The 24324-nt window shown below is 45.5% G+C and overlaps 2 protein-coding genes across 5 annotated transcripts in view; both read left to right on the top strand.

Annotated features, from left to right (window-relative positions):
• The window catches only part of LOC119464227 (uncharacterized), a 192586-nt gene extending 184659 nt beyond the window's left edge, over positions 1 to 7927 (top strand). For all 4 annotated transcript variants that reach the window (XM_049656590.1, XM_049656591.1, XM_037725113.2 and 1 more), the window contains 3 exons: positions 839 to 898; positions 2164 to 2220; positions 7647 to 7927. In XM_049656590.1, coding sequence (XP_049512547.1) covers positions 839 to 898; positions 2164 to 2220; positions 7647 to 7736 — 207 coding nt within the window. In that variant the 3' untranslated portion in view covers positions 7737 to 7927. The remainder of the gene's footprint in view (positions 1 to 838; positions 899 to 2163; positions 2221 to 7646) is intronic.
• Positions 7928 to 13754: 5827 nt separating this feature from the next.
• LOC119463881 (histone-lysine N-methyltransferase 2D-like) overlaps positions 13755 to 24324 on the top strand; it is a 16164-nt gene continuing 5594 nt past the window's right edge. The window contains 6 exon segments of the mRNA XM_037724702.2: positions 13755 to 13856; positions 14618 to 14972; positions 18549 to 18970; positions 20152 to 20411; positions 22590 to 22679; positions 22911 to 23084. Of these exon segments, the coding sequence (XP_037580630.2) occupies positions 13816 to 13856; positions 14618 to 14972; positions 18549 to 18970; positions 20152 to 20411; positions 22590 to 22679; positions 22911 to 23084 (1342 nt within the window). The 5' untranslated portion in view covers positions 13755 to 13815.

The following is a 24324-nucleotide window of genomic DNA, read 5'->3' as shown; positions in this document are numbered from 1 at the left end:
GGCTCCACCCTACGAGGAAGTCAGCCCACCTCATGAATAATAAATGTATTCTCTCTCTATCTCTTTCCTAACAGCAGCATCTCAGTGCGTGTAGAGATGCTGCTTTGCCTATATACATAAATATGAAGATGTAACATCGTGTGGTGGGTTGCCATCACGGTGTAAAAAGGAAGGTGATCCGACGGCGGCACAAGGCGCGGCCACTTAGTGTGTCTCTACGCACGCCGCTGCCGCAAGGGGCAGCACCTGTTCTGGAGGCCACTTTTTCGCTCGCTTTGCTGGCGCTTTTATGGGCACGCGCAGCAGAAGTGCTTTATTTCGATGAATATATGTCGTTCGCCTGCTTAAAACGACTCTACTTGGTTGGAGGAACGTCCCTTTATATTTCTGCTGACATTCCGATTGACTCCGACGTGGCGAGCAGCGGTAAGTGCGGCGCGCCGTCTGCTCGAGCAGACGACGCGTCTCTCTCGTGTTCGAAATGACGGTATTTTGACTGTAAGCGGCATGAAACCTTCTACCTGCTCAGGATTTGGCGTCTAAATAACGAAAAATTGCATATATTTGGGTATGGGTGTTTAAATTCTGACGGAGGTCGTAAATTATCCACTGTTGTGCCGCTTCTCCAAGGCCTCCTGAATACGTGCTGCCCCTAGCGGCGGCGCTCACTTCCGGTCACACGAAGTGGCCGCTCTCTCACCCCAGCGCGGGCGCGCCGTCGGAACACCTATCTTCTTACACCGTGGTTGCCATGTTGATGCTGCATGCTGGAAATTTCCACTTATTCTCGCGGTATTCGGAACACCCGAACAGTCCACGTTCATTTGCACTGACGCAGGTTGAGGAGGCGATGAAGAGCATGGATGAAAGGCTTTCTTTTGCAGTCCATCAATTACAGGTAAGGGTATACATTGGAACTGAGTTTTTGTCTGCAAACAGGTCGGCCCACGACATCTGTAACAATCACTAATCCTGTAATTTCCTTGGCTTGCTTTTGGTATTTTCATACTTCTGTTTCCCTCATTTATTAAGTCATCCTTGCATGGTTCCTAAAACGCTCTGCGTTGCACGAATACAGGGAAACGACAATCACTGAACTTTTGAGTCGGACATGTGCGCAAGAAAATACATGCAGAATATTAATTGTAACTAATTACATTTCTTATAATTTTGTGTTTGATCGATTACTCACTGAACAGGGCAACGTTCACTGTTATTTAATAACCATTTATATGTAACAATTTACACCAGCGCTCTCCACATCGCGTACATTGAGGTAACTTTCAGTGTTAGTGCTGAAGTTTTCACAAGAAAACAAGGGAAGGTGGCCAACAAGGATGTCGAAAAGTCCTGGTTAACTGTTTGTACAGGATAACAAACTTGTATAGGGCTGCAGAGAATGCAAGAAAACAGAAGGTGAGCTCGTTTTATTTGATCTAGCTTCCTTTATTAAAATTCGGGACCAAGGTAACGTAAAAGCAACCGGTTGTTTTGGTAATTGCTCTTTTACTTTCTTGGGAGAGTTATTGCTTTCTATAATTATTTACACTTGCGAAGGAAGTAACAGCCTGTAATTCGTTACTTTTTTTCTATGACGTGTGCACAAGTTGTTTAAACACCGAATCCAAAGATATTTTACGTGTCCGAATTTTGTCGTTGCGTTAGCTATTAGAACGCAGCGTACTGTTCAACAAATATATCTCCTGTTTATTTCTGTTGCGACAATTCTGAATGACATTCATTATACAATAAGTCAATAAGACTTGTTTACCTTCGTCGCAACGGTCTCGTACAAGGTCATGAGTGCTCGACATCTAGACGCTAATATACGTTTAAGTACAGCGTCAAGAAAATAGCGCCATTTTTGTGCTGGTACCATCATCATAACTTTCTTCTGAAAATGCGCGGACAAAATCCACAAGACTAATTTGATGGCTATGAGTAATCAGAAGATTGTTTTTCAACCACGATCCCGTCACACCCTCAAGCTAATATGCCAAACAATTGCGTAGTGCAAAATGTGTAGGTCATTTGCCTCTTAATATATAGTCCGGTAGATTTAAAAAAAAACAATTGAATAATTAGGTGGTAATATTCATTAACACTGTGGAACATTTTATTCCACGGTCGACCAACGTCCTTAACATATCATTCTCTTTCCAGGAAGAAAACAAGAAGGTCTATGGTGCCCTCGACCACATTTTCAGAGATTTGCATCAGGTATAATAGCGAAATATTTTGGCTTCTGTAGCCCTTGCTGTATCTGACGGTACAACAAACATGAGCTTCAGCGTTGCATGGGTCAACTTGTGAACGCTTTGCAGTTAGAGACAACGGCAGCGCATTCTTGTCTGTGTGGCTCTCCCATGTATTGGGGGCGAGCTCCACCACTGGAAAACTGGCGCCACCGTCGGCGTGACGTGTATGAGGGATCACGTGGACACAGCGGCTGCGTCGTCTGCTTCGGAAGCGACGAAGCGAGCTGAAAGCGGAAGTTTAGTCCCACCTGCGCCACGGTTCTGATTAAGTGGGAATGTTTTCCGCGCTTCTGGGTGTCTGCTTGACAGCACTTGAAAACACTATAATAGATAGTGGCGGCCTTTGAAGGTGTCCGACATGGTAGGCTATTGCTCGGTGCCGCAGTGCCGGACGCGTACGCAACGGAGCCAGGTGTCAGCCTTCACACGTATACCTGCAGACCAAGCTGCGTGTAGCTTGGATTGCGAAACTTAAAACCGGCAAGCAGCCATCGGCTACAACTCGTGTGGGTAGCAAGCACTTCCGCGAGGAAGATTTCTGCTACGGCGTTGGGGCTGCGATGTTCTGTGAGTAGCAGAAAGCACACTGCCAAGCTCGCCCTCGCGCGCTGCCCAGTTAATGTCATGAAGATTTGGTCCATGAACTTGTTGATGCTAGATACTGGCAAGTTCACCAGTACGGAAAGGGAACGGTTAGACGCACATTAAAAAAAAGCGTGATATATGCTCATGTTTGTGTTAACAGCAAACAATGAATGTACTGCATTAACAAAACGAAACAGCGGGAAATTCCTCGCTCAGAAGACCGATTAACATACAACGTGACGCAACATGAGAAATAAAAATATTGAAACGTCTAATAATTCAGAAGAAAAGGAAAAAATGATGAAATCGTCACGATGGCACATCACCAGTCGCCGTACAGCGTCGAAGTCCCTAGTTATAACGAAATTATTTTTGAACAGCTCTGGTAGCGTCCACGCAACAATGGCTGCTTGTGTACTGTAAAATGTTCATATGTTGCGGCCTAAAGCGCACGGCCCGGTGCGAAAACGCGCTCGCAGCGAAAGCGAAACATTGTACGCGGACATGCATGCAGACGCGCAGTCGGTCGCTGCGAACCCGTGCGATCGCTACATTGACGCTTCATTCTGTTATGCTCCATTTGGTTATACAGACAGCGCACTATAAGAACATATTTCACATAGTCCGCTTTCTGTGATTGCTTACCTTTCACGCAAGAAGCAAGTTCGGGGGACTCCATCACGGCGACCGCGCGCAGTGGGCGTTCACTGCACGTATTCGGTAAAGATATAGCGCCTGTAAACTATTCTGCTATTTCTGTTTGTTCAAGATTATTATTTTGACAGTAAGAAAGTTCCCTCGTTTGGAGAGTACTTACAGGAATAGCGAGGCGGGCTCCCGCGTGGTGTTTTTATTGAGCGCCGACAACCACAGCTATGAGGAGCGCGCCGCGTTATCCCTCGTTCTACGCAAGCGAGGTGCTTCCGACAGATGCTGACTCCGTAAGTCCTCGCCCCCAATACCGCAGAGGAAGTATACTGCAATGTAAAGATTTATCAGCGAGATAACGTGTGTGTGTGTGTGTGTGTGTGTGTGTGTGTGTGTGTGTGTGTGTGTGTGTGTGTGTGTGTGTGTGTGTGTGTGTGTGTGTGTGTGTGTGTGTGTGTGTGTGTGTGTGTCTTGGAGCAGGCACTGATCATTCCCCCACGTGCTTTATATGATATTGGTCTGTGCAACGGGAACGTTGTCCAGTGCGAGGACAATGTCCGAAACGAGCATGGTCGTCATAAATATTGCACTGCTGTGCTACAAATGTGTGTGGATTAGCACAGTTCCTCGAATATATATATATATATATATATATATATAATTCATTACCATATATAAATCATTACCAAATATAAACATTACCAATCTTGAGTCTTCTAGTTTTGTACTCGACAAACCGTTTTACTTGAGGTACTTCATTTCATCCGTGAAATTGTTTTATTTTTTCATCATTTCTGTAGCTGCTTCCGTGTTCCCGAGTTTTGATTGTTTCAAGGTTTTACTTTTGTTTTCCTGCTTCCGTTTCATTTGTTTCCATGTTTGTGAGTGGTGACTAATTGGGACGTAGAGCTCCTGATAGACCTCGTTTGCAGCTCTCCAGGTGCATATATGTATTTTGTCAACTTTGGAACTGACGTCACTGTATAAGTTTTATACCTTTGTAGTATGTTGAGCGTTTTGGGCTTACTTGTCGCACCACAGAAGAGGTAAACCAGGCGCCGATTATGGGCACCAACATATGTCCTCAATAACAGCTCAGAGGCAGAATTTTTTTTTTTTTTTTTCTGGGACAGCGGGCAAGCTGGCGTTCTTCGGTCTCCAAACTTTTTTCAGATGATAGCTCCTTATGTCTCGTTACACTGCTTTTTGTAATATCAAACCATATCAAAATTATACCAACAGCATTCGGCCGACTAGGGATCTCAACCTAATCAGAAATGCCCAACGTATGCCTCCACCCTATGCCTAAAATTTTCCTTATCAAATCCAACTATCTCCTTCTATACCGTTCTTGATGGCGTGTAACCAATTCTTCTATTCCGGCAAACCACCATGCTTTCTGCTCACCGCATTATATGACCCTCCCAACGCCACTATACCCCCGTTTGCTCTCTAAATTATACTGTGTGTATGCAGAGTAAACGGCTATCTAACTGGATACGTGGGAAGCAGCATGCTTCCGGATGCTACTTTTACTGCCATCCCCCGAACCTCACTTACTCTCTTTAGTATTCTTGGAACACAGAGTAGTTCAGGTGCCAGCAAGGCAGTAAGGCAGTTATGGTGCCCGCGGCGACACACGTATCTCTTCTCCACGTCTATTATCGTTTTCCTGTACCTACCGCTCCCTTTTTTTTTTTGGCAGTCTGAATAAAATAATTACGCATTTATCTGCAAGAAATTTCCTTTCGGAGACCTTAATCAATGTTTGTTACAGTGCCCAGGTTAACCCGTCGGTCTTGGCGTACTGGCGCACTTGGCATAACACATCAATATACGGCATGATAATTTTTACGTTTCCCGGAGTTTTTAGAAATCGCCTGTAACAGTTGGCATCATCCTGGGCCTTGGGCTGGAATATACGAAAAGGCGGACATTACTAGCACGAGAAATCGGAACACATATTCAACTTATTAACAAGAAATTCGCAAATTAATTTCTTAATTACTTTAATAGACAAATTGCAATTTACGAATTCTAGCCGGTGAGTTTGCAAGGTGTGTACACTTCAAATGAATCTCCAGGATGGCACCAGTTTCCAGATATTATTTCCCTAAGTGTGGGACGAAATACATGGGCGTTCCAGTTGCTTTTGTGCCTCAGTGCATAAAAGAGCGTCTTGGTAAAAAAGTAAGTGGAACAACAGGGAATCATTACGGCGAGTTTGACGGCTTATATCTCCAAACTGGTCATTCTGAAAATAATTCGTCCTGCAGTGGACATAAATATAGACTGATGATGATTATGATACCTTTCAAGCTCCCCGGCTACAATTTGTAAATTTGCCTCCCAGCACAAGCAGGAAGACACCTACTTGTTGTTGTTTTTTTTTTCTCAATGAATGTTTTTCCTCCTCCTCATAAATTGCAATACGTGCAGTAATGTAATTACTTAAAACGTAATTAGTAATTTGTTCTTAATTAGTTGAATATGTGTCGTTACCCGCCGTAGTTGCTTAGTGGCTATGGTGTTGGGTTGCTAAACACCAGGTCGCGGGACCGAATCCCGGCCACGGCGGCGGCATTTCGATGGCGGCGAAATGTGAAAACAACCGTCTACTTAGATTTAGGTGCACGTTAAAGAACCCCAGGTGGTTCGGATCATTCCACCCAATACGGCGTGCCTCATAATCCGTTCGTGGTTTTGGCACGTAAATCCCCACACTTTATTTTTAATGTTTGTCGCTTTGTCGTGCAAGTAAGATCCACCTCTATGAATAATCCAGCTCAAAGACTAGAACGATGCTATCTGCAACAGGTGATTTTTAAAAATTCTGGGAAACTTAACAATGATCACCCCGTACATTAGCTAACTTTCGACTATGTACCGCGGGGCCCCTTCTTTTTTTTTTTTTTTTTTTTTTTTGGAGCACGCAGATATTTAATATTACCTGTGGCAGATCGCATAATTGTAGTCATTGAGCTGGAGTACTCATAGGTGGACATTGCTTCCATCTGAAACCAAATTGCATAATCGGCTAATTAAAACTCACGAATAAACCTTTTAATTATTAACTTTACGGCACATATTGTTTACCAATTGTAGCGGGTGACATCGCAAGGCGTCTAAATTTAGAAAGAAGTTTCAGAATGACACCAGTTTCAAAGTATTTATTTCCAAAGTGTGCGATAAAATACATGAGTGTTCCAGTTACTTTTCTGTTGCAAGGCATAGAACGGCGGTTTGCAAGTTTCATGGCGCATATCTCGAAACCAGTGCTTTCCTTAGAAGCCGTTCCAAATGAATACGCCTTGCAAGCTAACCGGTTACAATTCATGAATGCCAGTGTGCCTTAGAGTAACTGATTAAGTTAATTAGATATTTTTACTAATTGGTCGTTTATGCATTTGAATTTCTTGGGCGAGTAATGTCCGCCGCTTCGAGTAATCCAGCTCAAGCACTAGAATTACGGACTCGCACGTCGTGGCTTAACAACTATGGCGTTGGGCTGCTGAGCACGAGGTCGCGGGATCAAATCCCGGTCGCAGCGGCCGCATTTCGATGGAGGCGTAATGCAAAAACGCCCGTGTGCTATGCGTTGTGGCCACTTTAAAGATCCCCAGTTGGTCAAAGTTAACCCGAAGTCCCCATTATGGCGTGCCTCATAATCAGATCGTAGTTGTTGCACATAAAACCCCAGAATTATATAGCTATAATTACGCTAGCTGCCACAGGCAATTTTTTTCTAATTCTGTGTGCTAAAAAAAAGTACCCCTTGTATAGCCTATAGATGTTAGTATTATTATTGTTGGTGTTGTTGTCATTCTTATTCGTATTTATATCTGGGATTTTACTTGCCAAAACCGTGATTTGATTATGATTCACGTAGTAAATAGGGGTCTCGGCATTAATTTTGATGCACCTGGGGTTCTTTAACGTGCGCCTAAATCTGAATCCACGAACGTTCTTGCATTATTGTTAAAGTACACTTACAAGCGCGCACACCCACTAGAAATATTTAGAGAAGAAGATAGAGTCACGCGTATCATTTATCGTTCCATGTACACTTTATTATTTAGACCTTGGGAAAGTGTTTTACGAAATATTTGCTTCGTGTCTGCGAAAGAAAAATCTTTATTTTTATTTAACTTGCAGATGAAAATGGATTTCCATGAGTTTGTGAAGGATTATTATCAGGCACAGGAACTCGCCATCGCAACGAAAGGTCACGGGCGTTCCAAGTAGGAACACGAGGTGGATGCTGCTAGCTACGAATAATTGGATGCAAGCCGCAAGTTAATGCAATGTTTGCTTTAAACCTGCTCCTGAGAAACGAGAGAGGATTTGTAATTACTTTTCAGTTGTATCAACAGTCACCTGTGCTTTAATCCTTATTCTGTTGAAGAATGATACGAAATAAAAAAATTAAAAAACAATTACAATTACTTCTACTGGTGTCCTTCTCGGTCTGTATGCAACAGCGCATGTCGAAACCTGATTCTTTTTTTATTTATTTAGAATACTGCCGCTCTAGATCGAGAGCATAACAGGTGAGCATATTGAGGGTACAGTGTACAGTACCCTCTTAGCCAGTAATGCGTTCCCAAGTGCTGGTATGATGTCTTGCTGTAATTGAAGCACCAACTACTCAATTGTCTGGCAAATCAGTTCACGCTTCAAATTGAAGATTTCTTCGACCTGGCTCATGCGACCTGCTTCCTATTTCCTGCAAAGAATGCCCTCAAGCAGCCACATATTCCAAACTTGCCTGAGGCTTCTGAGTTTGTGAGCGTAGCTGTGTGTCTGGGTTTTGGCCAAGCTCCGCACATTCACTGACTGCTCCTGATGGTGCGCCAGACCGAAACCGAGCACTCCATTTGCAGAAATCAGCAGTTATCTGAAGTTAACGTAATTCGATAATTAAGCAAATGTTTGCTGATAGAACTGTAAGAAATGGGGAGTAAGCGCGATGCGAATGATCAAGCAACGCGTTTCAAAGGGCGGACCGTGTTCAGAAATAAAAATAAAAGCACCAGCACAAGTGCAATCTTGAAATTTTTAACATCATGTGAACGTCGACCGTACCGTGCGTGTCAACGGCCTTGTAACGGCGAGGGGCGGCGGGATCGGCGACAATATGCGCGGGCCCGGAAGACGATTTCGAGTTCGAATGTATACTGCTGCGTTCGCTTCACCGCTTCAAGGCTGCTGACACACCTTGCGATTGACGCTCGTGCGAAATTGTTAAAAATAGCAAGGGTGTCCGTCTTTTTTAACCACTAGCAACAAGTACATCGAATTCTGTAGGACTTCACGGGCGACTTTCGACCTTTCGAGGCTCTTGTGGCAATTCAACAACCCAGCAGTATTGCGTGCCACCTTTCCTGGTTGATGAGGTCGCGCTCGCCGTCGCGAAAAGAACACGCACGATCGCTCGCGCCGTAGAGAACACGGACGCGCGCTGACCCAGCGACGACCTTCGACACTTCCATCCTTCCGCCAGGGGAGTATACGGCGCTGGTGCCGCGCTGGCAAACTTAAGGTTGCCTCGTCTTTAGAAAGCCACCACTATAGAGACGCACGAGACCGTTGTCCCAGAATCTTCTATTCTGTGAAAAGCCTGTCGTCTAATTGCCTCCGACTGCAAATATAGCGCAGAAACCACTGAGCGCGTTTTCACGGAATATCATAGGCTCTATCAATTTCAAAACGTGGACGCGTTTTACTTTCCCGAAGCATTGGGTGCTTCAGGGCGGTTTGGGAAAACGCGAATGGTGGAGATCGGGTGACTGAGCGAGGTAAGAGCCGGCTGTGCCACCAGTGGCATGAAAACCGCCCAACGCTCCTGCGTCGTACTAAATCAGACGTTTCAGAAATAGCATAGCTTATTACACCCGAACCGTGGACATTAAGGGCCGAGACAAGACGTACCAGAAAGGCAAAAAGTGGCACAAGCTTATATAGTGGCAGTTACCACGACCCCGTTCTCGAGGAATGCTGATATCATTCGACCAGAAGCAAATTACTTCTGGAAAATTCCGCAAGGCGAAGGCAGCTCCATGAGAAAGAAGCCGGCACCCACCTTCGACCAGAACACAAGAAACAAACAAATCCTGAATTTTCATCCACCACCAGTACAAATTTTTCTTCAAGTAGGCAGTGTTTCTTTTTGAGGAATCCCTAAATCTTTTTTACTGTATGTTTAAGGAGGTGTTGCTGCCTCTTAGCACCACCTACTTCTCTTAATTCATAGATGCGCTCGAAAAATGATTCCAGCCATGAATGTAGAAAATACTATAGTAACAACATTCCTAAAGTTCATGCGCGCGCGCGCGCGCGCGCACACACACCACACACACACACACACACACACACACCACACACACACACACACACACACAACACACCACACACACACACACACACCACACACACACACACACACACACACACACACACACACACCGCAAGAAGAAATGTTTCGGAGAAATTCGCAAAATTTTAACGTTCGTGCTGAAGTACAGATGACGTGCCTCGTTGGTGGAAAACACAGCGCTCACGAACGAGCACACCTGGACCACGGGGACGCGATAACAAAAAGGGATTATGGAAACCTCTGTAAGGCTACATCCCAATGGGCATTGAAAATCCCTCGGACGTCCAGATAAGCTCCCGATGTCCAAGTCCAAGAGCAGTCGTCCATTGGACATCCAGTGGATATCATTATCGGACCAATTTTAACATCAACTTTTCTCCTCCTGCGGACGTCCTTATATAGGTCATTCGTGCTGGACATTTTGCCAACGGACCGAGCCGGACTTCGTTCGAATTTTTAGTCTCGAAGGTGCCCTTGTTGAGTATTTCTGCGTTTGGAAATGCCAACGCAGAACCGGCCTCGAGTTCATTCAAGCTATGTGAACCACATCTAGCTTTGTTTAATAGACATCAACGTTTCTCAGCGAAATATCAACTAGTCGTCAAATGTTAACATGCAGCATAAAATAAAACAAATTCGAATTCTACCCGCTGTCTTTTTTTCTTCTGGTGGAGAGCATTCAGGTATACCATCGAAGGCAGGTTATGGACAGGTTCTAATGCACAGCCTGATCGTAAGCTTCTGAAGGTTTTGTGACCGTCTCATTAGTTTGCTTGCAGTGCCACTAAACTTTTCCGTGCTTACAGTGCTCAGTGATCAGAGAATATAAGTAGATAATATTATATTCTCTGATCTCATTTCACTTGCAGCACTTGGGGGCTGGAGATTTTTGGCTAGTGATTGAAAAGCTGAATAAATGAATAAAAATATGTGTGAAAGTGTTTGTCTGTCCTTATTTTGCTTAAACATAGCTTTGTTTTTGGAATCTGTGTTTCATGGGTGTGCAAGTCATATTTTCATTGGTACAAATCAATATTGCATCATCTTTGCTCCACAGATTCTACAGAGGGCTAATGTTTACACCAAATGTGCAATTCAGCCGATTATAAATAAACACAAACATCCAGCAGGCATCCCTTAATGGTCCACGGTTTTTCGTACGGATGTCTGACCGACATTAAGCTATGAAAACAAACTGCTTCCTGCGTCCATGGAACATCCGTATATCCCGTTGCAGACATCCGCGGGACACCCTTACGACTGCCAATTTGTATGCGCCTTGTAGTCCTGCGGATGTCCGCCGTACATCATTTGGCGATCTGCGGACGTCCTACGGATAACCAAAATATCCAGAAGCGGTAGTCCAGTGGACGCCCAGAGGAGTTCAAATGCCCATTGGGATGCTACTCGCAGATATATTCCAACTTTCCCTTTTTCCGTGTCATTAATCGAATAGGCAAAGTAGTTTGGCTGCACTCAGAAAGGTGCAGACACTATGACGGCAAGAACCGTAGAATTTTTTACAAAAATTACTATGGGAAGCCTGTCATTCGGATCTTTCGGCTGCCATATGGGAATGAGGGCCAGTACATTAAATTGCCTGTAGTTAAGCTTGTGGCATATTACACTGTGTATTTCTAAATTTACAAGCAATAATGTTTTGTTTCTGCTTTTTCTAAACGATCAATTTTTTCACACTTGCAAATAATCAATGCGAATGTTTGTACATATAACGCAAAATATTTCTAGAAATTGTTCAGTTTTCAAGGTAACGAAGCGGTTTAACCCAGAAGGGCGAGGTTTAGACAAATGCGTGCGCTACCCAATGTTCCGATGCTTGTTGAGCCTCTGTACTTGTAGATCCCGTAGCCAGCCGCTCCAGAGTCATACCTAGTAAGAGAGAGTAAGAAAGCAAGAAGAGGAAAGGTGGGGAGGTCAACAAGACGAGCGTCTTAGCGAAATGTGAAACAGAAAGAGGGAAACTGGGAGAGAGTGAGGACTGTGTGAACACAGTCAATAGCCTGGCAAGGGAACAATAATTCAGGATCGCCAGTGAGCCTCTAGAGTCTGTAAAGGAGTACGTTTATCTAGGCCAATTACTCACAGGGGACCCTGATCACGAGAAGAAATTCAAAAGAATAAAATTGGGTTGGAGTGCATACGGCAGGCATTGCCAAATCCTGGCTGGGAGCTATGTACAGGGTGATTTTTTACACATTACAATTTTTAAAAAGTAAAAAAGTTTTTAAAAAGTTCCTAGGCGAGGCGGGCATACTTTGCCTTCATCCTGCAGTGGACATAAACAGGCTGATGATGATGATGATGGTCAGCGTCTAACTTCAACTACTTGCAATGCATTCTCCCGACCGCGGGCAGGTTTCCGTCAAATTCTTGATTTTATCACAGCATAAGACGCACAGTAGTGATTTTTGTATAAAAATCTGTTACTGTAAAAGTTGGCATCACCCCGAAACGTATAGCATGGAGCATATACGCTGTGGAGAAATAGCATCTTTTAAGGTGGACTTTCGTCTCGCTTTCGATGTCATTTCACCCGTTAAGCCCTTGGAGTGGCGCAATAGCTTCGAGTTCGATGCACCTTAGTGGACTTGCGGGGGGCTGACAGCATCACGCCAACGCACGGCCGTCGCTGCCGGGCAACGAGCTCTAGTTCCGCCAGCGTAACCCCTTACTGCAAAGCAGCAGGAAGCTGGGCCTCGCCCCCGCCTGCTCCGCTCGAACAGGAAACGTCGCCCGTCCCTCCCCTTATCGGCGTTCATTTCCTGGGCTCGAACAGAGAACGTCAAGCACCCACATTGGAGCAGAAGCATTGTTCTCGGACCCGAACGCGCGGAACGGTCCCACCACGGGCAGCACATAAGATCGGCTTTTGGTCGGACCGAAGAAGACTTCTGCAACCTGGCTGGGGAAAGCGGTGCTTCGGCAGTGCCATTTTGTGTCTAATTGAATCTCTTCTATCCGTCTTCATCGGAGTGGGCCACAGGATTAAGGATTATTACCTACTTCTGCGAGCTGCTGCTCGAAGCGACGCCTCAATCAACGGTACTACCAAGTGTCGCGTCGACGCTCTTCTGATCGTCTACATCTGGACGTACCAAGGATATACCACAGAAATAGGCGATATTCACCACCGTTGCGAGGGGCTGCTGCTTGAAGCGGCGTGTCAATCAACAGTGTCAACGAGTGTCGAGTCGAGGTTCTGTCTGTCTGCATCTGAATCTACCATAGGTAACTACCACGGGAATAGGAAATATTGACCACGTCTGCGAGTTGCGGATCACAGCGACGCGTCGATCAACGGTGCCGCCAGAGCAACATCGCTGTTTGAAGTGACGCGTGGTGTCAACAGGGTTTCCGGATGTCGAATCAAGCTTCTCCTTCCAACAGTATCTGAATGTATAAAAACAGGTACCACAAAGACAGGTCACATTTAGTTCTTTTGCTAGGTGCTGCTCAAAGCGACATGTAAGCAGGGTCGCTGAGCATCGATTCAAGCTCTTCTTTACGTCTGCATCTAGATTTCTCAAGTATAAGTACCACATGAATAGGTAATATTGACCCCTTTTTTGAGCTCGAAGGGATGCTTCAGCAGTGTCACTGTGTGCTAGCGTGCGTCAACAACAGGTAGCGCACAAACAGATGGGACATTGATCCCTGAAGTTCTGCTGTGAAGTCATTGCTGCCTCTACAAAACGTGCTTCGCCAATCCACTCTGGTGCGAGTGTTAGCGAATAGTGATAAGTATAATCCTGTAATTGGCGTTCCTTTAATTCGACAGTTCTACGGAAGCCTTCCGGTCCACGTGAACATTTGCTTACTTGTTGGTGTCTCGGCTGTGGTTTGCTACGCACGACGCGCTGTCATATTCAAGTAGCAGAGCTTCGGTGTTCTGCTTGAGTGTGCGCGACATCGTCACAGTGGCTCTTCATGGATTACTGTCATCGCCAAACTATGCCATCGGGTCAAAGGTAAAGTAACTCTTTTTGTGGGCTTGCATAGCTCGTCACTTTAACTCCTGGCTCTAAATTCTCATAACTGCATCCCATTTTCTCTGCAAATATAAAACTCCCCTTACTTTATTTTATGCAGTTTTTTTAAGTCACACGAGTACAGTAGAGTTTGAATACTAGTTTGAATGCTGGTTTGAAAATAAGAGACTTAGCAATGAAGTAACAAAGCAGGGAATCACAATCTGTGATCACCTGCTTATGCATAACTGCAATCGAAAGCCAGCTAAACCTAAATTGCAGTTTAACGTATCGAAAGTTCAGTTTTTGTATTAGGCACGCCATAATGAAGGGCGGTTTAATTTCAACCACGTGAGTTTCTCTTACGGGCACCCAAAGCACTGCTCACGAGAGTTTCTGCATTCAGCCCTCATCGGGATGCGACAGCCGTGGCGCGGAGTCGAACCAGAGACCTCGTGCTCAGCGGCACATGTAAAGCCATCGCCACTGAGTCTCCGCGGCTGGTAATGACAGAACCTGGTGCACCGTAAAGAACCACAGGTGCTAGTTGGAATTCCATCGTTGGAGTTCATAACTGCGGTACCTCATTTAAAGTTGTGATTTATCGAGCGCTAAGTGTACGCCAGCTGCAAAGGAGTGATCTAACTACCTGCCACAAGCTATGTTCCAAAATGGTGCTCCGAACAAAAGGAAACGACCTGACCTTACGAGGTCGCTAAACGTACGTCACCGCTACACACGCTTTACCGCCTCGAACTCAGGTTCGCGGAGGCGGCACCAGAGGGCGACGCCGTCGCCCCTCGTCGCAAGATGTCCGCCGAGGAGATAAGGGCGGTGAGCAAGCGTCTCTTCCGGCGTTCCACGCTCCTGGACGCCAACAGCGCCGCCGCTGCCGCCTCGGAGATGGCAGCCGGCGGAGACTCGTCCTCCGACGAAGACCCGCCACCGCCTCGCGTCGTCGGTATACAGGTGGTGCCCGAGGGTCCCATCTACGAGCTGCCTCCGCCACCCCGCAAGGTTCCGCCCCCGCCCCCGGTCAGGAGGGACTCGCTGCTGGCCCCTCCCGGGGAGTCCTTGTTACCTCCACCTTCGCGGGAGCTGTTCCTCTCTGATGACGTAAGATCTGCGGATGTGACGTTTGCTGGCTTTGATGGCGTTTAATAGCGGCGGAAAAAAAATTGGGAGGGTAGGCTGCCAAGAGTCGGATACCCCAAGACGCCGTTAGAAAGTCGAAACTACGCATTTCCCAGTAAACATGCCCACCATAAGCATACAAACATACTAAATCTGCAAAAAAATGCAAACTATACCCCGCACTTCTTTACGGGGCGTTGCCGTTTGTCTGACGCGCGTCGGGACGCACTCAGTGTCGATATTGCCTCGATTGAGCTTTGGAATTTGAGGATCTATATCCCGAGTTAGGTGCGATTGTCAAGATTTTTAAAAGACGGGTCTGCACGAAAATGTCCCTGCCTCTAAATTAGCCACTTGGCAACTGCCCTCAAGGCACTAATAAAAAGGTTAATTAATAAATGTTTGTTAATTAGTCTTCTTAAACTCACGTTATCAGCGGCAAAGTATGTCCGCCTCGCCTAGGAACCCGTCTGCAACAACGACATGTTCGCTGCGCTCATTACATTTTTTTAATTTAATTTGTAATGTCTAAAAAAACACCCTGTATTAGTGCCGTTTGCCTGCAGGACAAAATTTGAAATGTTACCCATTGAAATGTTTGGTGTATCTTTCTTTGGTTGCCCTAAACAATTATAATTTTCATATTGAACCGTTCATTACCCTGTTGGCTAACGGTGCAAATATCTTAGTATTGTAAGAAATTATATTCTTTGTAAACAACCGTATTCCGATTCTCATAAAAAAGAAGTAAGAGAAACAGCCCACGCACACCCGTGATACGTAAAAGAAGTCCATGTTCACTGTGGAATAAAAATACTTATTTGCGTATCACACTCATTAAGTAGTCCTAACATCACGCACTTAATAAACGTATGGAGTTCACGAGAGTCTACAAATTAAACTCCATTAATTAGCTTGCTTCTAGAATGAAATCCCGTACTGCTGTCAAAGTACGTCTTGGTTGGGCAGGGCATGACCATGGGCGAAGTATTTTTTTATTAAATTTATTTAAGGAGATGTTGGTGCCTATATGTGGCGCCGGCTACTCCTTATTGCTGGCATTGTTATTATTAACAGGCACTCTGGATTACATGTTTATTGTGTCTTCGTGTTCATGCAGCATTTGTGTCTGCGTAAAAGACTTGTATCTAGAGCGCGGCATTCAAGAGGGACCTAATTTGCAAGTGCCCAACATCTTCTGTGTGAACATCTTGGTTTTGTGAACATTTATGCTTTGTGAACTCATGTGTTGCGTGTGAACACTTCGGTTTTGTGAGTATTTATGTTATGTTAACTCTTCTGTTGCGCGAACATTTATTTATATTGCAGTTAAGACATAGTACGTGAATGTTCATACATGTGGTTATTAGTCCAGTTTTGTGATTTTCGACAACTTTCTGAGGAAAACTATAGCATTTTTGTTATAGAAAAAACGCATCTGCCCGGGGGTTTAACTTATAGCGAAAGTGGACTCGCTGTTGATCATACTGTGTGCATACCATGAGAAAGTGGCCCACAGAGGCGTCAGGACTGTCACAGGAGTTGCGATTGGAGGTTGCCTTTTTAACGCGATAGCGCTGAGGGCACCGTGTCGCAAAAAATTTCCGGTGTCGGCGCCGACCGTTGTTTGGCAAAAAATCATTCAGAACCACAACCACGCAGGCCTTCCGCGTGGCGCAGAGGCGATACTGAACTAATTGAATTTCTCGAAGTAAAATGCGTAAGAGAAATTGTACAACTTAAAACGCAACCTACAGAGATGATAGCGTCGGATTGTAAGTTGAATATACGAGAAAACGTAATTCTGTTAGGCGAGAACTCAAACACAAACCCCTTGTCCAGCGTTTCTACCATTCGTCAAAAAAAAAAAAAAAAAGCTGCGGTTGCCGGGAAGCGTGAGAAGCAGTCGGGGATCTTTGAATGCTATCGCGCTCCACTCTTTGAAGGCGAATTAAGCAGCCTCCACTTTTTTTTTTCTCACGCGGTGCAAGAAGCGAGGCGTTTATACGCCACAGGCAGTGTACAAGGATATCTAATGTAGGCTCAATTTTCGTGTTTACGGATGAACATATACCAAACAGGGCAGATGGCGGGACCAGAAATAACGTAAGCTCCCGTTAAGGCGAACACGGTTAAGCCGAATCTGCGGATATACCGAACAATGTCCCGTCGCCTGTGTGGCTTCCCATGGACCCCAGGCAAGAAGAAAGTGAAAGACGAAAAGGAAAATTCCACAAAACACAAACTGCTCATTCGCTTAAGCCAAACTTCCTCTTCCGTCACAGGTGCCTGCTATTCTCTCAACTAGAGGCCCGGAGCAACAAGCAAAATGATGTTTCTGGGAACATAACTACGCCAGCATCAACGACGACGGGAAATGCAGCAGGGTTGACACAGTTGAAACATTAGTTGACGTTCTCCTCGATGTGCTTTCGACGATGTAGAGGACAGTGCCGAGTGCCCACGGATGATCTATCATTTTTTTTTTAATTCGAAGCCGTACAGAATATACGAGACAGTGATGACAACCAAAAGATACAAAAGCACGGCACTAATACAAGTTGTTTGGTCGGATGGCTGGGAGGGAAGCGCATTGTCAACTAAAATAATAAAAAAGCCAAGGTCACAAAAATAACGAATTAACAAGGGCAAAACTCTAGATAGGAGCCAGCAGAACAAATGTTTAACACCACAAAAGTTATATAAAAAAAAAAGCTGAACGTTTGACGGCAACCTAGGAGACAACCGAAAAAATAGTACAGCAAGTGAAGGGTTACAAAAATTGCCGACAAGGTGCGCCATGTTAAACTAAGTGTGTAATAGACACTTGACATTTTTATCAAAAAGAGCAACAGATGTTGCGCTGGCGTATGATGCTCACTTCTCATAGAAGATGTACGCTTCACAAACTAGTTAAATGTGTGATGTGGCGAGCTGTTTGCTGAGAGTGCAGATGGTGCGGACACTCTAAAAGCCGATTGCAGCAAAATCTTGAAACATATAAAAAAAAGCTAATTCCAGGTAGTTTAGATATAGAGCCGCCTCAGTGCTAAACAGTGCGAAGCTTGAAATATGATATCGAAATGCTGGCAAAAATAGAAGTTTGGGATACCAAAACTGGAAGCAAAATGTCAATAAATTGATTTATTCATTGATCGATTCATTCATTGATTCATATCGAAAAAGCCCGTGTGCCCGATGTGCCTTGTGTACAAATTCTATATGATCATACGAGATCCTGTATGAAAACCCCCGTTTATTTTCCTATAAACCGATATGCCCTTTACGGTTATGGTGTACGGGGCACATGGGCCATTTTCAATATTTATTTATTTATTTATTTATTTATTTATTTATTTATTTATTTATTTATTTATTTATTTATTTATTTATTTATTTGTTGACTAATTGAGTTATTTCTTGGCACCTCAACCAATCCTCAATCGATCGATGTTGATCACGTGGATAGAACGAGCAAGCAAATGCATGAGCTATTAAATTAGCGAAATGAATGAATGAATGAATGAATGGGAGTTAACCAAAATCCCATTCTTTCAGGAAGACACCAAATCGACGGCGGCGGCTCCGGCTTGTCCCCTGCCACCGAAGAAGTTTCCAAAGCCCCACGCGGGCCTCCCAGGAACGACGACGGTCGCAGGTGACGAAGAAGCGCTTCCGTGGCGACATGGAGGCGCTGAGCTCACAGCGGATGCCTCGGCGACGTCGCCGGCGCGTCCCGCCAGACCCGGTTTCGTGCACTTCGCCGCCGTGCCTCCCACGGTCGTGCTGGTTCCCTTGAGTCCCGAGGACGTGAGTAGTCCTCGAAAGAAGTCGGCCACGCTGGGGAACTTCTTGGATACCCACGAGACCAGCTGGAAGTTCACGCCGGGCCACCCGACTGCAGCGCCCAATGGCCCCGGTGCTCCTGGCAATCAAGCAGCGGCGCTCGGCGTACCGCGCAAGGACAGCAGGGATGAGGCGTGAGTGGTTCCGTAGCTCTGTTCGCGGCTTATGGAATATATAATATATATATATATATATATATATATATATATATATATATATATATATTAACGAATTAATAGGCCAACCTCGCAAAATCCGTAAAGTGAGCTGCACTGCACAGTCTTTTTTTTTTTTTTCGCCAACCAAAACTACGTTCTGACTACCTTTCCGCTAAAGCCGTTCTTGGTAGAAAGCGCCGAGGTTGTGTAGCTGCAATCAACTTCAACACACCTTTCTGCGTTTTTCTCTATTGTTTCTTCTTGTGTGTTCACACCTGACGCGACTCTCGTTTTTAAATGCGCGGCAACTTATGGCTCTCAGCTGGTGCGGCCATTGCATAGAGTTTAGGCAGGTTTGTTAACGAAAATCGTGGCGTCGACACGTGGACGGAGGTATCGGCAATGAGCCCTGCCCTCCCCCCCCCCCCCCCCCCCCCCCCCCCCCTCTTTTTGGACAACCCTGTACACATCTATGACAATGTCAACATCCCACTAACACATTTTACGTCATTAGCAAGATTTTTTTTTTTCTCGGGAAGGGGGGTGGGGACCTGATTGTTTCCTGTTTCATACCTAGCAGTTGTTTCATAGCGGAAGTTTAGCAAGTAGTGCGGTCATATAAATGCCACTCCGCGCATGTCGCGACGCAGTTAATTGTTGTTGATCTTAGATGTAACCTACATAACTTATTCATATCTTCGCAACATTGTCGGTAAAAGCGAATGGGGGTGATAAGCAAGAACAGTTGTGTACTTCGATTTAGGTTCAAATAAAGACGGCGAGTCTCCTGTGAGAAGACAGATACATGAGTATAGCCGTCACAGACAACAGCAGCGTCAAGAAAGGGGACCCCAGGTGATCAAAAATTAATCCATATTTATAGTCTTCCCCCCGCCTTAGCTACGACGTGCTTCTGAACCAAATCGTGGTTATGGCACGTAAAACTTCGGAATTTTAATTCATTTCTTTTTCTGTAAAAGTGCCGTCTCTTGTGGCAAAGTGCGCAAATAAAGATAAAATGTTCCGACTTCAGTCAGCAAATTGCACAATTGTGACAAGAGCTTGAAACCTTGCTTGCCTCTGTAACCCCGCAATAACTGCCAGTCACGGATGCCAAAATGTGCTGCATACAGTCGAGCTCTGCCATCTTCCTTCAGGATGACCTCGTCTTCCGACACCGACGATTTCGAAGACCTCCCGCCGCCGCCACTGCCCGAGTGTGGCACCGAGGACTCCACCGACTCTAGCGAGAACATCTACGAGGACATCGAACCGGTGAGCGTACCGATGGATGGACAGCGGTCGCCGCAGATGAGCGTCGCGACCCTGTCGTTAGTGCGACCTCCCAAGAGCAAGAAGTTTGCCCGCAGTTTGCAAGACGTACTGAGCGCCCATGCGGAAGCGTCCAAAGCTAAAAGTAAGTGGGGCACGGGCCCTTGTACTGGCGAATTTGTTTGCTCCGCCTGGTCAGTTGTACGCGGCAAAGTGAAAGTTACGGATCGTATCACCCAATCAGGGACGAGAATCAGCTGCGCGTCCGCTTTATTTCTGCAAGTCTTCCGTTGAGCCGGACGGCGTCGCGCAAGGTTCAATTAGCGATAGAGTATGGGGTAACACTTCTGGATATTATCCCTAGTTGCTTGATGCTACCTGGAGGAGTGCACTACAAAATTTCAGTTAGACAGGCTTGTTGATATGGCGCCTGTGCCGTCCGTAATTTCTCTTGTCATAGGTCCGTTCTTGCTCTGTTTACCGTATTATGCCGCATTATACCACCCCTGTAGCTTTCGCTGAGCTGTACCTGTTGAAATGACGGTGCCCCCAGCAGTGGCGTAGCCATTAATGCGATGTGGTATGGAACTAAGAAGATGACAAAAGTGTCTCTCCCGTATTCTGGAATGAAGCCTCCTGCTTCCTTAAGATAACTCCGCGGGCAATGGGCCCTTTGCAAATAAAGGTGATCTCTCTCTCTCTCTCTCTCTCTCTCTCTCTCACTTTCTCTCTTCTCTTACTCGCACGAATTCAGTGGGAATTGCGGAACTGCCTCGTCGCACGTTTATCCCTTCTGTTTATCCCTTCGACGTTTAGCTGCGGCACCAAGTGCCTATTTATATCAGAGGCTCCGGCAACAGTCACCAACGCCGCACGCATTTTGAGCGAACGCGGGAAAAACGCCGACGGCGTCGACAACAGTTCTGAGTGTTGTCGGTGCTGCTGTATGTCCAAGTTTATACAGCTGATAAAGCTAATATCATTACTCCGTATAGCTCTCTACAAATTTCCTATCGCTATTGATGCTTCGCCTTTCAGGTGAAACTGCGACAACTTTTTTGATGGTCCAGACGCTGGTGAGCTAGAATTTCTCTAGCGAGTTTGGGGGTTTCTGCCGAATTGGTCTTTGCGCCTGTCTGCTGGAGGGGTGGTACCGAGTTGGGTTTTCGGCAACCGCTCGGTTAGTGGTACCTCGAGCTAGTACGTCCGCCCGTTCGTTTCCCTCCAGTCCCGCATGTTCCGGGCACCAAACCAGTCTGTGGTTGCGTGTGGGTGGGTGTTGAAATAACGCTCTGCACATCGCGGGTAGCCGTCCGTTCAAATAAAGACGGCGAGTCTCCTGTGAGAAGACAGATACATGAGTATAGCCATCACAGACAACAACAGCGTCAAGGGCCGCTATCTTATACGCGTTCGAAAAGCCGACGTTTCTTCGAACGCGTATAAGATAGCGGCCAAGGTGGTCGGCCGCAGGACATAGTTTGGCTGCACTACGCTGCACCAGCCTCCCGAGATTGGCGCATTGCCTTTGAAACACCCGCGCAATGTTCGTAGTTTTGTAGTTACAACCTAGATGGCGCTGCCTGTCCAGTGCGTTGGTGTGTTTGCGTGCTTTGCTCTCTTTGCATGGCCTGATATGCCGACCGCGTAGGAGTAAAGTGAAAATGGCGTCCCCGCGGCCGAAGTCACCTAAACCTGCGACTCCCCAGAGGAAAAAGACGAGTCGTTCTTGGAATATTTAGGGACGCTTGGCAGAGGAAGAAGATAAAGGAAGGTAGTGAACTGATTCATTCGTTTGAAAGGCCGCCTGTGCATCATCGCTGTAAGCAATCGTAATCGAGCGATCGTAGTATCACGAGCTTTCTGTTTCGTGACATGTATGGTGGTGTGGTAGTTCTTGGTTAACAGCACTTCTCTAAGTTTGTCCCCGTGTTTCTATCGGTCTCACGCGTAGTCACTACTCTATTAGAGGCAGGAGTCATTGTAAAGCATGGTTGTGTCATTGATGTCCTCGACTTGTTCTCGTGTCGTCTGAAATTTCGCACCACGCCCCAGACTGTTTTGCTGCCTGTGCTGCAATAGCTGTATTTATGTGCACAGACCGCGAAGAATCAACATCTAGATCGCACGAAATACCACAGTAACTGCGCGACTTCTAGTGAAAATCATGTGCTTTTAGCAGTTTGCGTTACCGTGATCATGTCGGTGTTAGTCCCCACAATTAAACGCCGTACTTGTCCGATATCGGCAAACCAAAACTGTAAATAAGTAAAAAATAATAAAACGACGTTCATCTGAATCTTGCAATTTTGTGTTCCTGCAGTGGTCGAGCTCCAGGAAGAAGGGAAAAAAGCCATCGACACGCCAGGAAGTCCAACCCTGCCAGAGTTGCCCCCGCAGGATTATGTCCTTGGTATGACAGCTTCCTTTATGTGCTTTGGGTCATCTTATTTGCTGTGCACACTGGTATCCCTATCGCAGATCGGTGTGAGCAATTCGATAGATACCGATATGCTTGCGGGGAAATAATGCATTTTTGAAGTCATTTCAAAGTCGTTCAAGTTGTGTAAACTCTGTCTTGAATGTTTTGAGCACCTGCGATTATGGTTTGTCTTTTGTTGCTTTATTTTTTGTCATGAAACAGACGAAATGGAAGAAAGAGCCATGATTGAACCACCATCCTATGAGGACCCAAAGTTTAAGGAACTGATAGCTGTACTCATTGAATGGATCAATGACGAGCTAGCCAGCCACCGAATCATTGTGAAGGATATTGAAGAGGATCTCTTTGATGGACAAGTTTTACAAAAACTTCTTGGTAAGCACATTTATCCATTCTGACAACTTTCACCCGCATCACCATGAACACTCCGTAGTGTCGTGTTGGCCACTCTGAGAAGTTTTGTGCACAGGTTACAATGTAAAGAACCCTGAAACACTTTTTGAAATGGTAAGAAAACATTGCCACTCTGTCGTAGAGGATGCTGGGAACATGCAAGCTAAATAGTACCACACTGCATGCAACACAAAACTTCAAGCTCGTGTCAGAAACATAAAAAAGTTGCTGGCTGTGTAGCTGTGTCTACTGCATATGGCCTCCAAGATGGAAGTGGCGTACTGCATAGGGCAGTCTACCACAGTCACCAAGGGGTGCCATGACGAGCCCTTTTGCCAACGCGACACTCAACCTTTGTGGGGGGGCTTTGTGCTCTTGGCTTCTCTGCTGTGTAGCTGTCAGTGTGCTAACAGAGGTGAAATGAGAGGGAAAGCCGGATATTGGTGCGATAACTTCACCTATAGTAGAAGAATTAAAAAAGGTTTTGTACCATTAGGTTCATAAGACAATGTCTTTAATAGTGAAGCCATTCTATGATTAGCTAGAAATATGTTTCAGGGCCCCTTTAACCACTCAGTTACTAACTATTGATGGTTTGCATTGGCATCATTGTGGCCACCATCTTGATGGTACTAACACGTCAAGAAGCTGAATAAACAAGAAATGTAACAGCACGATTGACAGGCACATCTTGCATCGAGCAGCAGATTAATAACAGTGATAATTGTGAAAGACTATTGCTATCATAAAGCAAAACAATGCACACATGATAATTGTGCACTAATGTCATTATAATCACCATGTTATGGGTAGTAGCACAGTTAGAAGCTGTATCCCAGACTCCCACGGGAAAACGATCTGTAAGTTTTTAGCTTGAACATTTCATATCACCGCCTAAGCTTTTAGAGATACTGCATTAAATCATAGCTTTTCTTCATTTGTACCATTAGCTATTCAATTTTATGCATACTAATAGCTTAAAAATTAAGTTGTGGGGTTTACATCCCGGAATCACAATACAATTATGAGGCAAGCTGTAGTGGGGCACTCTGGATAATTTCGACACCTGGGGTTCCTTAACGTACACCCAAAGCCAATACATGGGTATTTTGCATTTTGTCTCCATCAAATGCGGCTGCCGCGGCCAGGATTGGGTCCCACGACCTCGCGCTTAGCAGGCGATGTCATAAACCAGATACACTATCACAGCGGGTTACTGATA

The sequence above is a fragment of the Dermacentor silvarum genome, chromosome 9 (assembly GCF_013339745.2).
Source record: "Dermacentor silvarum isolate Dsil-2018 chromosome 9, BIME_Dsil_1.4, whole genome shotgun sequence".
In the NCBI taxonomy this organism is placed as follows: domain Eukaryota; kingdom Metazoa; phylum Arthropoda; class Arachnida; order Ixodida; family Ixodidae; genus Dermacentor; species Dermacentor silvarum.
This window is presented reverse-complemented; position numbering and strand designations above follow the sequence as displayed.